Below are 20186 nucleotides of genomic sequence, written 5' to 3'. Positions count from 1 at the left end.
CTGCTGCACAGACACACGCACAAACACATGCACACACACATAGACACTCATTCACACTCCCACTCATTCATTCATACATACACACACAAACTCACTCATTCACACCCACATTCACGAAGGCTTACTTTCATTTTCTGTTACACACACACTTTAATTCTCAATAATTCACTCACACCTCCTCCTAAAGAAGGAAAAAGACCCGCTGCAATGCGGGTCATACAGGCCTATTTCCCTCCTGAATGTGGATGCTAAGATCCTGGCCAAGGTAATGGCAATGAGGATAGAGGATTGTGTCCCGGGGGTGGTCCATGAGGACCAAACTGGGTTTGTGAAGGGGAGACAGCTAAATACAAATATACGGAGGCTGCTCGGGGTAATGATGATGCCCCCACCAGAGGGGAAGCGGAGATAGTGGTGGCGATGGATGCCGAGAAAGCATTTGACAGAGTGGAGTGGGATTATTTGTGGGAGGTGTTGAGGAGATTTGGCTTTGGGAACGGGTATATCAGGTGGGTACAGTTGCTGTATAGGGCCCCGATGGCGAGCGTGGTCACGAATGGACGGAGGTCTGACTATTTTCGGCTCCATAGAGGGACGAGGCAGGGATGTCCTCTGTCCCCGTTATTGTTTGCACTGGCGATTGAACCCCTGGCCATGGCACTGAGGGGTTCCAGGAAGTGGAGGGGAGTACTTAGGGGGGGGAGAAGAACACCGGGTATCTCTGTATGCGGATGATTTGTTGCTATATGTGGCGGACCCGGCGAAGGGGATGCCAGAGATAATGCGGATACTTGGGGAGTTTGGGGATTTTTCAGGGTAAAACTGAACATGGGCAAAAGTGAGTTATTTGTGGTGCACCTGGGGGAGCAGAGCAGAGAGATAGAGGATTTACCATTGAGGAAGTTAACAAGGGACTTCCGGTACCTGGGGATCCTGATAGCCAAGAATTGGGGTACATTACATAGGCTTAATTTAACACGGTTGGTGGAACAGATGGAGGAGGATTTCAAGAGATGGGACATGGTGTCCCTGTCATTGGCAGGTAGGGTGCAGGCGGTTAAAATGGTGGTCCTCCCGAGATTCCTTTTTGTGTTCCAGTGCCTCCCGGTGGTGATCACGAAGGCTTTTTTCAAAAGAATTGAGAAGAGCATTATGAGTTTTGTGTGGGCTGGGAAGACCCCGAGAGTGAGGCGGGGATTCTTGCAGCGTAGTAGGGACAGGGGGGGGCTGGCACTACCGAGCCTAAGTGAGTACTATTGGGCCGCCAATGTTTCAATGGTGTGTAAGTGGATGGGAGAAGGGGAGCGAGTGGCGTGGAAGAGAATGGAGAGGGCGTCCTGCAAGGGAACTAGCCTGCAAGCAATGGTGACGGCGCCGTTGCCGTTCTCACCAAAGAAATACACCACAAGCCCGGTGGTGGTGGCTACATTGAAGATCTGGGGGCAGTGGAGACGGCATAGGGGAGGAACGGGAGCTTCGGTGCGGTCCCCGATAAGAAACAATCATAGGTTCGTTCCGGGGAGAATGGATGGGGGATTTGGAGCATGGCAAAGAGCTGGGGTAGTACAATTAAGAGATTTATTTGTAGATGGGACGTTTGCGAGTTTGGGAGCGCTGACGGAGAAATATGGGTTGCCCCAAGGGAATGCATTTTGGTATATGCAATTGAGGGCTTTTGCGAGGCAACAGGTGAGGGAATTCCCGCAGCTCCCGACGCAGGAAGTGCAGGATAGAGTGATCTCAGAGACATGGGTGGGGGACGGTAAGATAGCGGACATATACAGGGAGATGAGGGACGAGGGGGAGATCATAGTAGATGAGCTGAAAGGGAAATGGGAAGAAGAACTGGGGGAGGAGATTGAGGAGGGGCTGTGGGCGGATGCCCTACGTAGGATAAACTCATCGTCCTCGTGTGCCAGGCTAAGCCTGATACAATTTAAGGTGCTACACAGGGCGCATATGACTGGAGCACGGCTTAGTAAATTTTTTGGGGTAGAGGATAGGTGTGCGAGATGCTCGAGAGTCCCAGCGAATCACACCCACATGTTCTGGTCATGCCCGGTACTACAGGGGTTCTGGGTAGGGGTGGCAAGGGTGCTTTCGAAGGTGGTGGGGGTCCGGGTCGAACCAAGCTGGGGGTTGGCTATATTTGGGGTTGCAGAAGAGCCGGGAGTGCAGGAGGCGAGAGAGGCTGACGTGTTGGCCTTTGCGTCCCTTGTAGGGCGCAGGATATTGTTAATGTGGAAGGAAGCTAAGCCCCCGGGGGTGGAGACCTGGATAAACGATATGGCAGGGTTCATAAAGTTAGAACGGATTAAGTTCATGTTAAGGGGTTCGGCTCAGGGGTTCACCAGGCGGTGGCAACCGTTCGTCGACTACCTCACAGAAAGATAGAGGGAATGGAAAAGAAGTAGATAACAGCAGCAACCCAGGGGGGAGGGGGGGGGGGGGCGGGTGGGGGGGGAGGAATCAGACGGACTCTCAGGGATGTTATTGTATATGTACAGGTATTTGGTTTATGTAATTGTATATTGGATTGTTGGACTGTATTTTTGGAGAGTATTTATTTTGGACAAGGCAGTTGCCATTTAGTTTCGTTTAGTTTTTTTTGTTTTTGTTTATATATATTATTTATTTATTTGTTTAAAACTGGCGACGGTTATTTATATTGCTTTATTGTTTTGTAAACGAAACACTACGTACTGTTATGTTTGGCCAAAAAACTTGAATAAAATATATATATTTTTTAAATTCACTCACACATGCATGTTCATACATGCTCACTCTTTTCACCCACGCACACATTCGCACAGACTCACACTCATGCTGTCACACCCATGCACTTGAACGCTCACTCATTCACTTACACATGCACACACGCTCATGAACTCACACTTTGTTGCACACAAACTTTTCCCCTCTGTTGTTCTTTCTCTCTTTCTCATTGCTTCTCACTCTTGCTCTATCTCTCCCTGACACTTTTTATTGTCGTCTCCTAGTCTTTGGAATGCGGAGGTGAATTGCAGGGCATCCCCCAGTGCCCTGGCTGAAACTACTAACCCAATCCATCCTAAAAACCCACTCATGGTGGCTGGGGGCAGTTTGTGGTGTCCCTACCACCTCTCACCCCTCCCGGTTCTGGTCAGCTTACACAGCACAGGCCTGTAAACCCACACACAGCTGTTACGGAAGAGATATTCAAGTTTAAAATAAAATCTTTCATGGGATGTGATCATTGCTGGCAAGGGCAGCCTTTGTTGCTGATCCCTTACTGTCCTTGCAAAGGCGATGGTGAGCCGGTGGAGGGTTACGTTTTAGTCCATGAAAAAATAAATCTACCCTTGCCGATAATAACCGATTGAGAATTGAAGTGTGTGCACAACATGGGGTACAGCCAGTAAGTACGTTTACAATGTTGTGTTTAAGATGGAGGCTGATGGGTGTTGGTCACTCTTATTCATGGCCCAGTTCCTCTACCTCCAGGATTTCTTCGGCCAGTTGGATCAAAGAACGCTGAATGCCTTTTTGAAGGCCTGCGATGAACTGACTGACATCCTCCCTGAACAGGAACAGCAAGGCCTCCAGGAGACTGTCCGCAGTCTGCACAAACAGTGGAAGGTTGGTGCAAATAACACTCGGGGATGGTGGGGGAGAGGGAGGGGACTCATAGTTAACATAGGACAGTAACAAGAGCAGGCCATTCAACCCCTTCAAGTCTGCTCCATCATTGAATTTGATGAAAGCTAACCTGCCAGGGTCCATTAACCATCAATATCTTACCTTTTAAAAATCTATCAATCTCGGCTTTAAGCTTTTCTATTATTGAACCTTGGCATTCACAGCTTTATTAGGGGAGAGACAGAAAAAAAATGAAATTATGCATTTATGTAGTATTTGTATTGACAAGAAAGTGGATCGTTATTTCAAAATTCTTTGACAAATAACTTGAACTTTAGCCAAATAATGTGTACATTTTGTAAGTATCTCCTGAAACGGAAATAAAAACGACTTGCGTTTAGATAGTGCCGTCCGTTACCACAGGGCATTTCAAAGTGTTAACAGCCTATTAAGGGTTTTTGAAGTATAGTCACTGTTGTAGCTCCTCTACCCTTTATGTAAAGAAATAGTTTCTGCATCACGCTTCAACAGCCTTAGTTCCAGTTTTATTTGTTCTGTACTCCCCCACAAGCGGTAATAGTTTATCTCTGTTTACCCTATTCAATTTCTTGATCATCTCAATTAGCTCGCCATTTAATCTTCTCCACTCGAAGGAATTCAAGGCTAGTCTATGGAACTCTGGTCTGATAATTTAACCCTTGAGGCCCTGATATCATGTGGTGAATTTGTGTCACGCTCTCTTCATGACCAGTACATCTGAGTGAGGCCCAGAACTGAACACTGTGCTCCAGACTGAGTCTGACTAAGGCTCTATACAGCAGAAAGATCATTTACCTCCCTTTTGTAATCAGCCTCCTTGAAATAAGGACCAGCATTCCATTAGGCTTCTTTTTATTTTGTCAATGAACGCACACAGGGTTCATGATTTGGATCCAAGGCTATGAGTCTTGGCTTTGATTTGCATAATAGTCCTTGGCTCATTTCAGGACCTTCAGGCCGAAGCTCCCTACCATTTGCTCCGTCTTCAGATTGAAGCAGCAAGAAATAAACTGGTAGAAAAGGTTGAGGAGTGCAAGTTGGAACTGACTCAGGAGAACAAGCTGTTAACTAGCACGAACAGTGAAGAGCTTATTGCACAACACAAGGTAAGTGTAGTGAAAGTTAGCAGATTTCTATTTGTACGTGACCTGACGTAACAACCGAGCTTCTTCCTTTTGTTTCATTTATTCTTGGGATGCTGGCATTGCAGACAAGATCACTATTTGTGGCCATCCCTAATTGCACTTGAGAAGGTGGTGGTAAGCCATCATCTTGAACCCCTGCAGTCCACCTTGCATACGTACACCCAGAGTGCTGTTAGAAAGGGAATTCTAGATGTGTGATGGTGATGGAACAGTGATAAATTTTCAAGACAGGATGATGTATGGCATGGAGAGTAATCTGAAGGTAGTTGTGTTCCCATGCGTCAATTGCCCTGCATCTACTACCCTGATCCTTGTAGGTGGCCGAGGTTGTGGGTTTGGAAGGTGCTGTCAAAGGAGTCTTGGTGGAGTTGTTGCAGGGCATCTTATCGATGGTACACAACGCTGCCACTGTGCGATGGTGGTGGAGGGGAGTGACTTTTTACTGTGGTGAATGGGCTGCTGATCAAGTGGGCTGCTTTGTCTTGGATGATTTCGAGCTTCTTGAGTGTTGTTGGAGATGCAATCATCCAGGCAAATGGAGATTACTTAATCACATTCCTGACTTATGCTTTGCGGCTGGTTTGTGGCCACAGTATTTATATGACTGGTCCAGTTTAGTTTCCACGCCAATGGTAACCCCGAGGATATTGATGGTGGAAGATTCAGCGGTGGTAATACGGTTTAACACCATAGGTTAGCTTCTCCCTTATCGGAGATGACCATTGCTTGGCACTTGAGCGGTATGTATTTACGTGCCACTTACCAGCCCAAGCTTGAATGTCGGACAGGTCTTGCTGCATATGGACATGGAGTGGTTCAGTAACATATGTTGTAAGAATTGAATTAGGATCTCTGGCGGAATCTTGAGAAAACTGTAAGATATAAACCTACGTTTTTGAAAGACTGCTTTGAAATAATCATAAAAACTACATAGCATAACATTTATCTGAATTTTCAGGATGGTGAAAACTCGGCGCCCCTCAACCTGAGAGTCCCTGCCAACTCTGACAAGCTCGCTGCCATTTTGCACTCAGTTGAGCATTTGATGAGGGCAGCACGATGGTGCAATGGTTCGCATTGCTGCCTCACGGCGCCGAGGTCCCAGGTTCAATCCCAGCTCTGGGTCACTGTCCGTGTGGAGTTTACACATTTTCCCCGTGTTTGCGTGGATTTCGCCCCCACAAGCCAAAGATGTGCGGATAGGTGGATTGACCACGCTAAGTTACCCCTTAATTAGAAAAAATTAATTAGGTACTCTAAATTAATTATTTTTTTAAATGAGCGTTTGATTAGCCGTCGAAGTCCCACCTTGGAGCGCTGTCAGCTAATCAGGGCCAGAGCTCCCAGCTCCCTGAGAGGAGCGTGCCCCCGGTCTGAATGGACCTCCCGATTGAGGTGCCCACTCCCGTCCTTCCCACCCGAGATCAAAGATGAAAGCTTTAGCAGTTTTCCACCCTCAGTCATCGGGTGCCTGCCAGCCTAAAAATTGAGGCGCTGTGGGATAAGGCCCTTCTGGTGGAATTAAAATTAAATTTTAAAATTTTGTTTATCAAAAAAAATCTAAAATTTAAAAGAGAGTCTCAGTGATAGTGGCCATGAAACAATTGTTGATTGTCATAAAAACCCATCTGATTCACTGATGTCCTTTGGCGACGAAGGAAATCTCCCATCTTTACTTGGTCTGGCCTACATGTGACTCCAGACCTACTGCAATGTGGTTGACTCATAACTGTTCCCAAATTGTGACCTTGTCCGTAAAGCCGGAATCCCATGAGCAAACTTTAAAAAATGTTCATCAGTGGTTACCCTATGCTCATTTGTGTGAGCCTCTTGAGTGTTGTTGAAGCTACATCCATCTAGTTGGTTGGAGAACATTCCATCTTATGCCGTGTAGGCAGCGGAGAGGTTTTGGGGTGCCCATTCGCCACAGAATATCTAGATTGAATTCTGTGTGGACAGTCGAGGGTGTAAGCCTCATGTGGCGCCTCCGTTCTCCCATCAAATCCGATTAATCAGCTCAGCGAACGACTGATTTCTTTCAGGATTTTTTCTCGGAGAAAGGAAAGTTCGAGTGGTGCAGGAAACGGGGTAAGGTGATCGGAGATCTCTGCCAGAAACTTCCGGAAACTCGAAAGTTTGAAGGGATCAGGACAAAACACGACATGGACAAAAAAACTCTCAGAGACGTGCAAGGACTTATTGACGCCACCTATCAGAAATTATTGGATCATCCAGACAAGTGGAAGGAGTACACGACCAGGTAACAGTTACGCACAACACGATTACCTAGAATGTATAGCTCAGGAGCAGGCCACTTGGACAAACTGGTTTGTGCTGATATTTATGGTTGATCTAACCCTATCTGAATGTTGGTCTTCTTGATTAACTCATGGGGGGTCTTTTATGGCAAACAAAAGGGAACTAGAATAAAGCCAGTGTCCAGCTCACCACCTTCCTGCCCACCCACAACCTGCCCCTCTTATAATGGGGGATAGGTAAGGTGTCAGGAAGCCCGCCTGCTCTTAAGCCTATTGGGGCCCTTACGTGGCCACTGCCTCACTCATTCTCTGCTTCTACCTCTCTAATATGTTTGGCTGGAGAAGGTGCATGGGTGGTGACCAGCTTGGCAAGTTTATTGTAAGGGCTAGAGGCAGGCAGGAATATTGTGGGGTACCTCCTTTGCAGTATTCACCGTGCCCAATGGGAGCACGCCACCCCAAGACGATATCCTCCCAACTTTCTACACCCCTGTGGTCTGTAAACTCCCGACACTCCCATCCCCTACCCTGTCTCTGGGGTCTCCAATCCCTGCTTCACCAAGCTACTAAAATGCCTGGACTTGCTTTCAAATCTGGCATATGTCTTCTTCCTTCTTGGGGGCTGCCTGTAGTACAAGCAGTAGTCACCATTGTCCTCTGGCGCTACTGTGACTACAGAGCTGGCAGCCAATCGGAGTGGCTAAGAGTTCTTGAGGGTGGGACATTCTGTCCCTCAGGGGCAGAAGTCCTCCTCTCATCTACTAATGGCATATTATCAATGTGGAGCAGGATTTAAAGTTGGTGAGGGGCTGACCGACATTTTACCGTGGGACGGTGGGAAAGGTTCATGCCCCCCTTCCCCCACTGTATTCACCCACTGACATATTGTTGGTCTTATCCTACACTTATTTTGCCATTGTGCTTCCTGATGACATAGGTCCACTACTGACTTGGTCAGGCTTTCAGAATAGGGGTATGGAGTTTGTGTCAGGAAACGTGGAAGTCCACTGCATTTCCTGAGACCTGGGAAATCTAAGCAGCCAGGATTAAACATGTAAAACAGGTTGAAGGTGAAACTCCCGGCCTCATTATAGCATTCAAATCATTAGCAAGTTCCCTTCTGTCCCACTTTCATTATTTTAATGGTGTCTTAAGTACATGATCACAAGGTGAAGGGATTGATTAAGTCTCTTGAGCACATATAAAGAAAGACTGCTGGGACACTAGGTGTTGGCTAGGAAGGAGGCTGATATTTTCATGTTGCATTCTGGAAATAAATCTAGTATTAAGTAAACGATTGGCACCTGATTTCCTACGTCAGCAACCGGCTTCCGAATGAACCTGGAAGTGGGCAGTTTGAGGACTAGGTTTGAGATTGTTAAGGTTTTGGCCTCTGACTGGACTCCAACCCACCTTGGAGTTAAAATGATTTCCATAGGCTCAAAAACAACATCAACTTAAATATCGGGCATGGAATTTTGGGGCTCTGAGGGTTTCCCCAGTCTCCCAGTGCAACTACCTCTCAAGAAAAATGTTGAGAATCTGGGTGAGCAGTTGATTTTGATGTTCGAGATCACTGAACTACTCAAACCTGATGTGAAAGGGCAAGGTGGAAGGAATGGGAAAGGTCGAAGATTGCAACTTGCGGTGGAGAACTTGGCTGTCCATGTCTTCCTGGGTGAACCTGGAGTACTGAGAGGATTTGGTGACATATTGTTCGGGATGGTCACATCAGACCTGCTGATGGACTACTAAGCCAGTTGCCTACCAAACCTGACAATCACGAGGGGAAGATTGTGGCTGGGGTCTGTTCTGACGAGGAGTGAGGTGGCAAAAGTGGAAATGGGCCAGCTGTGGAACGGCTGAGAGAGGTAAGGATGTGATGGGTAGAAAAAGAAAGGCGGAAAAGATGGCCAATGACTCTTCAATCTTGGAAACTGTGTTTAACGAGTATCTGGTCAGAGACTGGCGTTGCAGTGTTTTAATCCTTTCACCGAGTCCTTTGAGTTTGGGGGGGGATCCTTCCAAGGGTGAGGGGTAAGTGGAGGAGATTCCTAAAGGCTCAAGTGGATCGTGAAGGGCCATCCTAGCGTTGATTGGGATCTGAGACATGGTGAAGCCTTGTATCAAGACATGTTTGAACCTATGGGCGGGTAAGGGAGTTAATGTGGACGTAAGGTTGAGTGACAATAGGAGTTTAAAGGATTTGGCAAGAGAGGGTAAGGGGAATGAAGGAGTGGATGGAATAATGAAGCATGGCGTGCAGGTGAAGTGGGGAGAATGATGAAACAATTTCAGCCAGGAACTAACCAAAGACTTGAGAAGATGCTGAAACCCTGCAACTGGGAAGGAGACCATCAGGCCATTGTAGCTGTGGTAGTTCCCCCCACTGGAGCTGCCGACTCAAATCCCATTCCTTGCCATTTCCATCTATTCTTTCCTACTCACTTTGCAATACTCATTCAATATTGTTGAAAATCATATAGTCCAATGTCTGCCCCAGTATGGGTATATTCATGAGTTTATTGCAGAGGTTTGGGGCCTTTTCGGGCTACAAGTTAAATGTAGGGAAAAGCGAGGTGTTCCTGATGATTTCTGCAAGGGGCGTACCTGGGGGCACTGCCATTTAAGGTGGCAAGGGAGTGGTTTTGGTATCTGGGATCCAGGTAATGCATGAGAGGGCCACAATTCATAAGTAGAACCTGAAGGGGTTGGTGGAGGAAAAGGAAAATCGCTTATTGTTACAAGTAGACTTCAAATGAAGTTACTGTGAAAAGCCCCTAGTCGCCTGTTCGGGGAGGCTGGTACGGGAATTGAACCGTGCTGCTGGCCTGCCTTGGTCTGCTTTAAAAGCCAGTGATTTAGCCCAGTGTGCTAAACCAGCCCTGTGATGACACGTGGACACCTGATGACATAAGGCGATATGAGGATTATTGACGAAAAAGTCTTTTTCCGGAAGGTTGATGGGCTACATTTCGGTGCTGACGCCACTATGTGGGAATCATACATTTAAGCCGGTGGGGGAGTGGGGGGGAATGCTGGTCCCAGATGAGGTGGGGGAGGGCAGGATTGGGGATATATATGAGTGGTTGGGAGAGCAGGACAAGGCATTAATGAAAAGATCAAGTGGAGGTGGCAGAAGGAGCTCGGGAGGGAAATGGGATAGAGACTTTGGTGTGAGGTGATGCAACGTGTGAACTCATCTCTTCCTGTGCCAGAATGAGTTTAATACAATTTAAAGTGGTGCACAGGGTCCACATGACTCAGATGAGTGTTTTGTTTCTGGGGGTAGCAGATGAATGTGAGAAGTGTGGTGGGGGACCGGCGAATCATGCTCACATGTTCTGGGGGTGCGGGGGGTTTGAGAGCTATTGGGAGGCAGTCTTTGGGACCCTATCGAGGGTGGTAGGGTTTGAGGTGAAGCCGGACCCTATGGTAGCGATCTTTGGGATATCGGAGGTGACGGGCTGCTGGAGGGGGAGGGGGCCAATGTCATGGCCTTAACCTCACTGATTGCCCAGTGACGGATTCTTTTGAATTGAGCTCGGCTACGCCACTGTGGTTTGCAGCTTGACTGGGGGATTTATATGAGTTTCTCTGATTAAATTCACCTTAAGGGGGGTCAGAAAAGTGGGGGAGGCTTCACAGGTACAACATCACTAGTTTGGTGGGGAGAGTGAAAGCCGATCTGGCAAGGTGGATGGCCTTCCTCTGTCACTGGCGGGTCGGGTACAGGCGGTTAAAATGAATGTGTTGTCGCGATTCCTGTTTATTTTTCAATGCCTACCGATTTTCCTGCCAAAGTCTTTTTTCAGGGAGATTGAGGGAAGGATTACCTCATTCATATGGAGAGGGAAGGTGGCCAGTGTGAGAAAGGTGCTGCTACAGAGGGGAAGGCAGGCAGGGGGTTTGGGTCTCCCGAACCTGTTGTACTACTACTGGGCGACGAATGTGGAGAAGGTGCGGAGCTGGGTCAGAGGGGTTGATTCTCAGTGGGTCAGAATGGAGGAGAGTTTGTGCAGGGGGTCGGGGCTGAAGGCACTAGCAACAGCGCCGCTCCCGATAGCTCCGGGGAAATATTCAGGGAGTCCGGTAATAATAGCTTCATTGAAAATCTGGGGGCAGTTTCGCCAACACTTCGGGTTGGGGGTAGGGTCAAGGGAAATGCCGATTCGGGGGTACCACAGATTTGAGCCAGGGAAGTGGGATGGAAGTTTTCGGAAATGGGAAGAGAGGGGGATTAAAACGCTAAAAGTTTTGTTTCTTCGGGGTCGGTTTGCAGGATTGAGGGAGCTAGAAGCGAAGTATGGGCTAGAGCAGGGAGAAGTGTTTAGGTACATGCAGGTTCGGGATTTTGCCAGGAAGGAGATACAGAGCTTCCCAGAGGAACTGGCCTCCACATTGCTGGAGGAGGTGTTGAGGACAAGGGGACTGGAGAAGGGGCAGTGTCAGCGGTGTACGGAGCTATTCTGGAAGAGGATAAGACACCACTGGAAGGGATCAAAGCAAAGTGGGAGGAAGAGCTGGGAGAGGTTATAGAGGAGGGGGTCTGATGTGAGGTGCTCCGGAGAGTGAATGACTACATCTCATGTGCGAGGTTGGGGCTGATACAGCTGAAGGTGGCATATAGAGTGCACCTCATGAGGGCGAGGATGAGCTGATTTTTTGAAGGAGTAGAGGATGCGTGTGAGCGTTGGGGGGGGGGGGGGGGGGGGCGCTAATCACGTTCATATGTTTTGGTCCTGTCCAAAGCTAGGGGAGTACTGGAAGGAGGTGTTCAGGGTCGTTTCCAAGGTGGTGCACGTGAAACTGGACCCGGGTCCCCGGGAGGCCATATTCGGGGTGTCGGACCAGCCAGGGTTGGAAACGGGTGCGGAGGCAGATGTCATAGCCTTCGCCTCGTTGATCGCCCGAAGGCGGATCCTGCTGGGATGGAGAGCAGCCTCTCCACCCAGTGCCCTGGCATGGCGGGGGGATCTGTTGGAATACTTGACCCTTGAGAAGGTTAAGTTCGAACTGAGGGGAAGCTCGGAGGGGTTCTACAAGTCATGGGCACTATTTATTATGCACTTTCAAGAACTGGATAACATTGAACATTAGTTGCGGGGGGGGGGGGGGGGGGGGGGGCTGTGTATATTAAGATTAAGGGTGACTATGGGTAATCCCTGATTCCTTTTTGTTATTTGTTTATGTAAACATGTGGGCTGATGTTTGGGGGTTGGTGGGAGGATGGGATCGTTGTTATTATGGGAATTGACATATCTTGCTGATTATTGTTTATTGTTGATGGGTGTAAATGCGGGAGAAAATGTGAAAAAGGAGGAGAATAAAAATATATTTTTTAAAAAAGGGAGTCAGAAAAGGGCTTTGAGGTACGGTGGAGGCCGTTCATGGCAATATTTGAGGAGCTGCTCATCACATGTTGGGGTGGAGGGGGGTTGGGGGGGAACAAAAGTGTAAAAATGTACAAACTGTATACTTTATTTTGATTGGATGTAAAATTGATGTCTTTGATTGGAATAAAATATCTTTTATGTCTGCCCCAGTAACCACTTTGCATTTTCAATGTATGCGTCTATAGATTCCTTCTCCTTAGAATTTCCTCGCTTTCTTGCAGATATTCCCAACTGTCAAAATGGCTTCTGACAAAGAACAAACAACTAACAGAAATCAAACATGCATCCTCTAATCCCAAGAAATATGGAGATTTGAAATCTGCAGTGCAGGTTTGTTGACTTCAATGGGCTGAAGACACATAGAATAGGAAGTATCAAAATTGGAAAATTCCTTGTCCCTCCATCATTGGCGGCACGGTAGCGCAGTGGTTAGCACTGCTGCCTCACAGCACCAGGGACCTGGGTTCAATTCTGTCCTTGGGTGACTGGCTGTGTGGAGTTTGCACATTCTTCCATGTTTGCGTTGGTTTCCTCTGGGTGCTCCAGTTTTCTCCCACAGTCAAAAGATGTGCAGGTTAGGTGGAGGTAGATTGGCCATGATAAATTGCCTCTTAGTATCAAAAGATGTGCAGGTTAGGTTACGGGGTTAGGGTGCTCTATCAGAGGGCTGGTGCAGACTCGATGGGCTGAATGGCCTCCTTCTGCACTGTAGGGATTCTATGATCTTTGATTTAAAGTATGATCAGAAGAGTCACAGACACAGAAACTGGCTTACCACTACAGGCTGGAAGGAGCCTGTCCGACACAGTGGCAATAGATGTCTCTCAATGATGGAGGGTCAGGGGAAATTCAGCGGTCCTCCCATGGAGCTTTGCATCTAGTGTGGTCGGCATTCCGTCTCAGTGAGTAATGTAGCCCACTGCTAACTGTAGTGATGTCATGGTTGTGTTATAATTCACTGACTGACCACTAGGAGTCTCATTAGTATATAAGTGAATGTTAGAGTCAGGTGACCTCAGCCTGACTAGGGAGCTGGGAGAGAGACAGAGGTTTGTGCATGTTCATACTGTTATTCATCGGTTGTTTTGTATATAGTTGACTCACAGTTAATGCTAATAAATCATATAAAGTTTTAGCCATCCGACAAGAACATTACCCTAACAACAATGGGCGCAATTCTCCGGTCTCGTTGCGCACTCGCTCGAGCGAAACAAGGCCGGTGAATAGCGGGAGAGGCAGAAAACAAGAACTGCAGCAGGCACCAAACAGATTGCTCCGCAACCGGCCCGCTCCCGAGGGTGAAATCGGGATCTCGCTGTAGTGCGGCAAGAAACCAATTATCACAAATTGAGTATCTCTCATCCAACAGCCTCCCGCCTTCCATCGGCTTCCCCAGCAAGTGCTCACGCTGGCACCGATTAGTGCCCCTTTTTAAAAACGTCAACCTGGGCTCTGTGGTGAGCCGGGGAGGTGAATAGAAGACTGCGGAGGCAACACCACACGCAGCAGCCAACATCCGAACACCTGATGACATAAGGCGATATGAGGATTATTGAACCAAACTCTTGATCAAAGAGAGAGGTTTTAAGGAGCATCTTAAGGGAGGAGGAGAGAGAGAGACGGAGTGGATTAAGAAAAAAATTACAGAGTTCAGGGTGCCAATGGTGGAGAGAATGAAATTGCCAAAGCTCCAGAGGCCAGAATTAGAGGGGCGCATCGATCATGAGGATGTGTGGGCGAGGCTGGGTCGGATTACACAAATCGGGAGCAGGGGCACATGGGGGAGGAGCCCACGGAGAGATTTGGAAATGAACCCAAGATCAGGAATGTACATTTCTTTTCTCGTATTTAGGGAATTAAGATAGAGGCAAGCAAAGAGGAGCCAAACCTTCTGTGGTTGAGATCCAGACTCGCTGCACTGAGGGGGATCTCTTCGGAGAGTGAATCAAAAAGGAAAGATCATGAACTGTCCAAACTAACGGCCGAATTCAACCGGCACCAGGCACAGATGGCTGAGGTAGGAGAAAGGTCTGAGAATGGCGACATGATGTTGAAATGCACTTGAAATATTTATTACAATTGCTTCACAGCTCCAGGGTTGCAGGTTTGATTCCGGCTTGGGTCACTGTCTGTGCGGAGTCTGCATATCCTCCCCGTGTGTGCGTGGGTTTCCTCCGGGTGCTCCGGTTTCCTCCCACAGTCCAAAGATGTGCAGGTTAGGTGGATTGGCCATGATAAATTGCCCTTAGTGTTACTGGGTTATGGGGATAGGGTGGATGAGTGGCCTTGGGTAAGGTGCTCTTTCCAAGAGCCGGTGCAGACTCGATGGGCCGAATGGCCTCCTTCTGCACTGTAAATTCTATGATCCTATTACCTCTTGAAACTGAGCGGGAGAGGCTTGTGTTTAATTACCGGCTTCATGTAGACATTCATTAATATCTCCTTGGCCCTGTGACCCTCGTATTGCAGCATGGTCCATGGGAGGTTCAGTGGGGTCAATTTGAGGCTGAAGTGGCTCCAAGATGCTCAGCTTTGGTTATCTAAGTCCACAGTTCTTCAGGTCTCTAGGCGGTCAGTCTGATTCGGAGAGAGAGAGAGAGAGAGAGAGAGAGAAGCTGGAGTGGGGAGATCTGTCACCCGGGCCAGGGTTCCTCCCTGAGTCAACTGCGGGTAATCCTGCAGACTAAGGTCCTAATGGGCAGCATTATTGAATCTGGAGAGGATATGAAATAGGGCAAGGGTTAGGCCATTCAGCCCCTCAGGCCTGCTTCGCCATTTAATAAGATCATGGATGATCTGATAGTAACTTCAAATCTGCATCCCTCCTTCACGGAAAGAGAAAAATTCTCCTCATCTCCATCTTACCACTCGTCGGTGTGATGATTCTTGTTGGCACAGAACAAATGGACATAAAGCTCAATTTTTGGATGTTAAGATTCAGCTCTTCATGTACAGAAGCAAGAAAGCTTTGCTAAACCTTTATAATTCACTAGTGGTTAGCCCTGCCGCATCACAGTACCAGAGATCTGGGTTCAACTCTGGCCTTGAGGGACTGTCTGTGTGGAGTTTGCACCTTCTCCCTGTGTCTGCGTGAGTTTCCTCCGGGTGCTCTGGTTTCCTCCCACAGTCCAAAGATGTGTAGTTTAGGTGGATTGGCCGTGCTAAATTGCACCTTAGGTTGGGTTACAGGGATAGGTCAGGGGAGTGGGCCTTGATAGGGTGCTCTTTAGCGATCGGTGCAGACCCGATGGGCCAAATGACCTCCATCTGCACTGTATCGATTATGTGTGTGTGTGTTGGGAGGGCGGGGGGAGAGAGAGTTTGCATTGAAAAAAAATGTATGGGATATAAAAAGAGGGGTTAAGGTGGAGGAGAAAGTCTAAACTTGTTGACTCAATGCTGAGTTCTGAGGGCTGTAACATGCCCAGTCGGAAGATGAGATGCTGCTCCCCCAGTGTGTGATGGGCTTCACTGGACCATTGCAGCAGGCCAAGGACGGACACTTGGGCATGAGAGTAAGATGCTCCTTTGCCTAAAATGGGTGTCTCTCTCATAAAAAGATATAAATTGTAAATGAACAGGAGTTGTTTGTAGATATGATGTCCAGTAAAATGTTTCCCAATCGCAGCATCTGAACCCATCCAATACGACTCGGGTTTTGCTTACCGTCATGCATGCAGTGAGTAGAACAGCCGTCTGTCTTGTATTTCACCCTATGGTTAACTTGCCCACTGTTTCCCCCCCCCCCCCCCCCCTCAGACAGAGAAATTGCTGTCCACTGTTGGTGAATGTATCCAGCATAGGGGGGCGGTGAAGAGTTCCCTGGAGCAGCTCATTGATTCGCAGAAGCAGCTGCAGGCGGAGAGGGAGCGGATCCTGGATTCTGCGAGTCTGCAAGAAGCACAGAAGCTCCACGTGCATCACCAGGTATAGGCCCCACATGGAAAGAAAGATCAAAATATTTGGCTGAAGAGTCCTGTGGGGAAGTACAAATGGTTGTTTTTTAAAAAGAACTTTGGGTGGTATGGTGGCACAGTTGTTAGTACTGCTGCCTCACAGCACCTGGGACCTGGTTTGATTCCTTCCTTGGGTGACTATGTGGAGTTTGCACCTTCTGCCGTGTCTGAGCGGGTTTCCTCCGGGTGCTCCAGTTTCCTCCCACAGTCCAAAGCTGTGCCGGTTAGATGGATTGGCGTGCTAAATTGCCCCTCAGTGTCCAAAGGTGAGCAGTTTAGGTGGGGTTACAGGGATAGGGTGAGGGTGTGGGCCTAGGTAGGATGCTCTTTTGGAGGGTCGGTGCAGACTTGATGGGCTGAATGGCCTCCTTTGCACTGTAGGGATTCTGTGATTTCTATGGAAAATTTGCTGGGAAATGGGAAAAGGCTGAGATCCATCAATGGAGTCTAAAACAGACTCATGGGGCGCGATTCTCCCATGCCGCGCTGTATGGGAGAATCGCCGTTCGCGCCATTTTTTCCCGCGGTGCGGTCCGCTGGCGATTCTCTGAGGAGCGGAGAATCGGCGCCATTTGCGGCGGCACGTTTGGCACGGCGCCGGTCGCGGGCCGTTGTCCACGGCCGGGCCGCCAATTCTCCGGCCCTGGTGGGCCGAGCGGCCGCGCGGAAACGGCAGAGTCCCACCGGCGCCGTTCACACCTGCTCGCAGCCGGCGGGAACTCTGCGCGTAGGGGTCAGGGGGCGGCCTGTGGGGCGCGGAAAAGCGCTCCTTCACCGGGCGGGGGCCTCTGATGGGGTCTGGCCCGCGATCGGAGCCCACCGATCGGCGTGCCGGCCTCTCCAGCCCCGGCCCTATTTTATTACGCGGCCGGCCCCTGAACCCCCACGGCATGTTGCGTCGGGGCCAGCGCACTGAGGAAGTCCCCCCCCCCCCCCGCACATTTGCGGGTTGGCGCGGCCCAACTGCGCATTCGCGGGTTGGCGCGGTGCCCATTTGGCACCGGGAAGGGAGGCTGGAGCGGCGTGACCCTCCAATCCAGGCAGCATCTGGTAAATCTCCTTTGCACCCTTTCCAATGCTTCCACATCCTTCCTATGATGAGGTGACCAGAACTGCACACAATACTCCAAATGCGGTCTAACCAAGATCTTGTCCAGTGCAGTGCTGGCCCCCTGTTGGGGCCAGAATCGCTACTGCCCGCGCCGTTTCGCGCCGTCATGAAACGCGACGGCGTTCACGAAGGCGCGAACACTCTGTCTCCATTTCGGAGAATCGCGCCCATGATATGAGGAAAACTCCAGTGATGGAATGTTTTGGAAACTCGAGCTACAAAGTCACTTGTTCCTCAAAAGGCCACCTTCTTCTTCTTTGGCAGTCTGTTGATTGAAGATGACTTGCTTCGATGGGAGATGGCTGTTCATTCCAATGCGTAATGTCCACAGCCTATGCTACACTTCCCATTTCTCGTGCCTTCAGTGACTCATAAACTGTGCATGGGATCAATCTTCCATCCCAAACTGTCATTTTTTTGGAATGTGCGGAGTTTTGGCATTACTTGCCTGTTCCTGTTTGGTCAGGGCAAAGTGGTGGTGTAGGCCTTATTAAACAATAGCTTGTGCTGTTGAGTTCCTTGCTAGGTCACTCCAATAAGATTCAGCAACCTAGTGTGGAGTTGTTACATTCCCCCGAGGGGCATTAGTGAACCAGGTGGATTTTTAATGGAAATCTAGAACCAATCCTGGTGCCAGTGGAGAAAATGACCATATTTCACCTTTTAAGGTCCTAGTCTAGTACCTGAAGTACTGAAACCTCCAGACATGTTTAGGGGCTGTGCACATGCTGTTCAATGACCAATAATGATTCAGAACGTCACAGGCAGCTGTTTCTAAAGAGAGACTGGCTTTTGTTCTACGACCTACCAGTTGCTGAAGTTCAAATCTCGCGATGGCCTCCCGAACCCTGTAACCTTTTCCATGGTTTTCTGAGTTAATGGGTTGGCCACCTGTAACATCTGGTGGTATATCGCTGGTGACCTCTGCTCTCCAGTCGGGGCTCTGCATTGTACGAGTTGCAATGTTTGATTTGCGGTTTTAACTTCAGCACATTGCATATTAAAAGTGACACATCTCACGAACAATTCCAGATCCCTCTCACCACACTCCACACACACAACACACACACACACACACACACAGCAAGCAGAATGAACAAGCTTTGGGAAATCTGTGTAAAAATAAATTTTGGCTTTTAGCCACAAGTGAACCTAGATCTTGAGGTTTGACAGTGTTTTTCTTCGAAAATACGTTGAAATGAAAAAAATGAAAATCGCTTATTATTGAGGCATTTATAATTTTAACAATTTTCAACATCAAATTTCAACAAAATCCCAACAAACCCCTCGAGCACAAACCCAGCCAACATGACTTACACAAACATTGACACCTACCCCAGCCACCCCTCCGTTGGTTCTCCTGCCCTTACTCGTCGCTCCCATGTCTCCCCTCCCCCACCGCTCCGATTCTCCCAGCTGTCAGCTTAATGTTTCTCAAAGTGGATGAACGGCTGCCACCTCCGAGCAGACCCCTGCAATGACCCCCTCAAGTAGAATTTGATTTTCTGAAGCCTGAGAAACCCCGCCATGTTGCTAACCCATACCCCTGGCTTTGGGGGCTCCGAGTCCCTCCATCCTAGTAAGATCCGTCTCCGGGCCACCAGGGAGGCAAAGGCCAGGACATCGACCTCTCTCACCCCTTGGGCTCCCGGGTCTTCCGACACCAAAGATCGCCACCTCTGGACTCGGAACCACCCTCACTTGTAAGACCTCTGACATGACGTCAGCAAATCCTGCCGGAAACCCCTCGGTCTCGGAGATGCCCAAAACATATGGACATGGTTCGCAGGACCCCCCGCACAGCGCCCACACCTATCCTCCACCTCCTCAAAGAACCTGCTCATCCGGGCCACAGTCATGTGTGCCCTGCGGACCACCTTAAACTGTATCAGGCTGAGCCTGGCGCACGACGAGGATGCATTAACTCTCCTCAGGGCCTCCTCCCATAACCCGGCCTCCAACTCCCCACCCAACTCTTCTTCCCACTTTCTCTTCACCTCCCCTATTGGGGCTCCCTCCCACTCCATCAGCTCCATATAGGTCTCTGAGACCTTTCCCTCTCCTACTCCTGTTCTTGACACCACCTTATCCTGCAGTCCCCGGTGCGGCAGGTGCGGGAAGGTCGAAACCTGCCTCCTCACAAAATTCCTCACCTGCAGTTACCCGAACCAATTCCCATGTGGCAACTCAAACTCCTCCTCCGGCTCCTCCAAGCTCGGGAAACCCTCATCAACAAGCAGATCCCCAAATCTCTCCATCTCTGCCCGCTGCGGCCTCTGAAATCTCCCGTCTAGCCCCCCCTCGGAGTGAACCGGTGGTTATCACATATCGGCGCCCACACCGACGCCTCCTCTAATCCCCTGTGCTGCCTCCACTGTCCCCACACCCTCAGGGCTGCTACAATTACAAATCCCGAGATCACTGCATTCACTTTTTTAAAGAACGCCTTGGGGATAAAAATTGGGAGGCTCTGAAAAACAAACAAAAACCTCTGGAGGACCGAAATTTTAACCATTTGTACCCTCCAATGACAACGGGAGTGCGTCCCACCTCCGAAAGTCCCTCATATCTGATCTATCAACCAACCCAGATTCAGTTTATGCAGCTGCTCCCACTCCCGCGCCACCTGGATACCCAAATATCGAAAGCTGCCTCCCACCACC

The 20186-nt window shown here is 49.1% G+C and overlaps 1 protein-coding gene across 13 annotated transcripts in view; it reads left to right on the top strand.

The window, feature by feature from the left end:
• The window catches only part of syne1b (spectrin repeat containing, nuclear envelope 1b), a 669902-nt gene that overhangs the window by 129267 nt on the left and 520449 nt on the right, over positions 1–20186 (top strand). For all 13 annotated transcript variants that reach the window (XM_072505314.1, XM_072505250.1, XM_072505295.1 and 10 more), the window contains 6 exons: positions 3484–3618; positions 4605–4763; positions 6845–7062; positions 12678–12786; positions 14309–14473; positions 16216–16383. In XM_072505314.1, coding sequence (XP_072361415.1) covers positions 3484–3618; positions 4605–4763; positions 6845–7062; positions 12678–12786; positions 14309–14473; positions 16216–16383 — 954 coding nt within the window. The remainder of the gene's footprint in view (positions 1–3483; positions 3619–4604; positions 4764–6844; positions 7063–12677; positions 12787–14308; positions 14474–16215; positions 16384–20186) is intronic.

The sequence above is a fragment of the Scyliorhinus torazame genome, chromosome 1 (genome assembly GCF_047496885.1).
Source record: "Scyliorhinus torazame isolate Kashiwa2021f chromosome 1, sScyTor2.1, whole genome shotgun sequence".
Lineage (NCBI taxonomy): Eukaryota > Metazoa > Chordata > Chondrichthyes > Carcharhiniformes > Scyliorhinidae > Scyliorhinus > Scyliorhinus torazame.
Note: the sequence above shows the minus strand (reverse complement) of the source record. Positions and strands in the feature narration are given on the sequence as shown.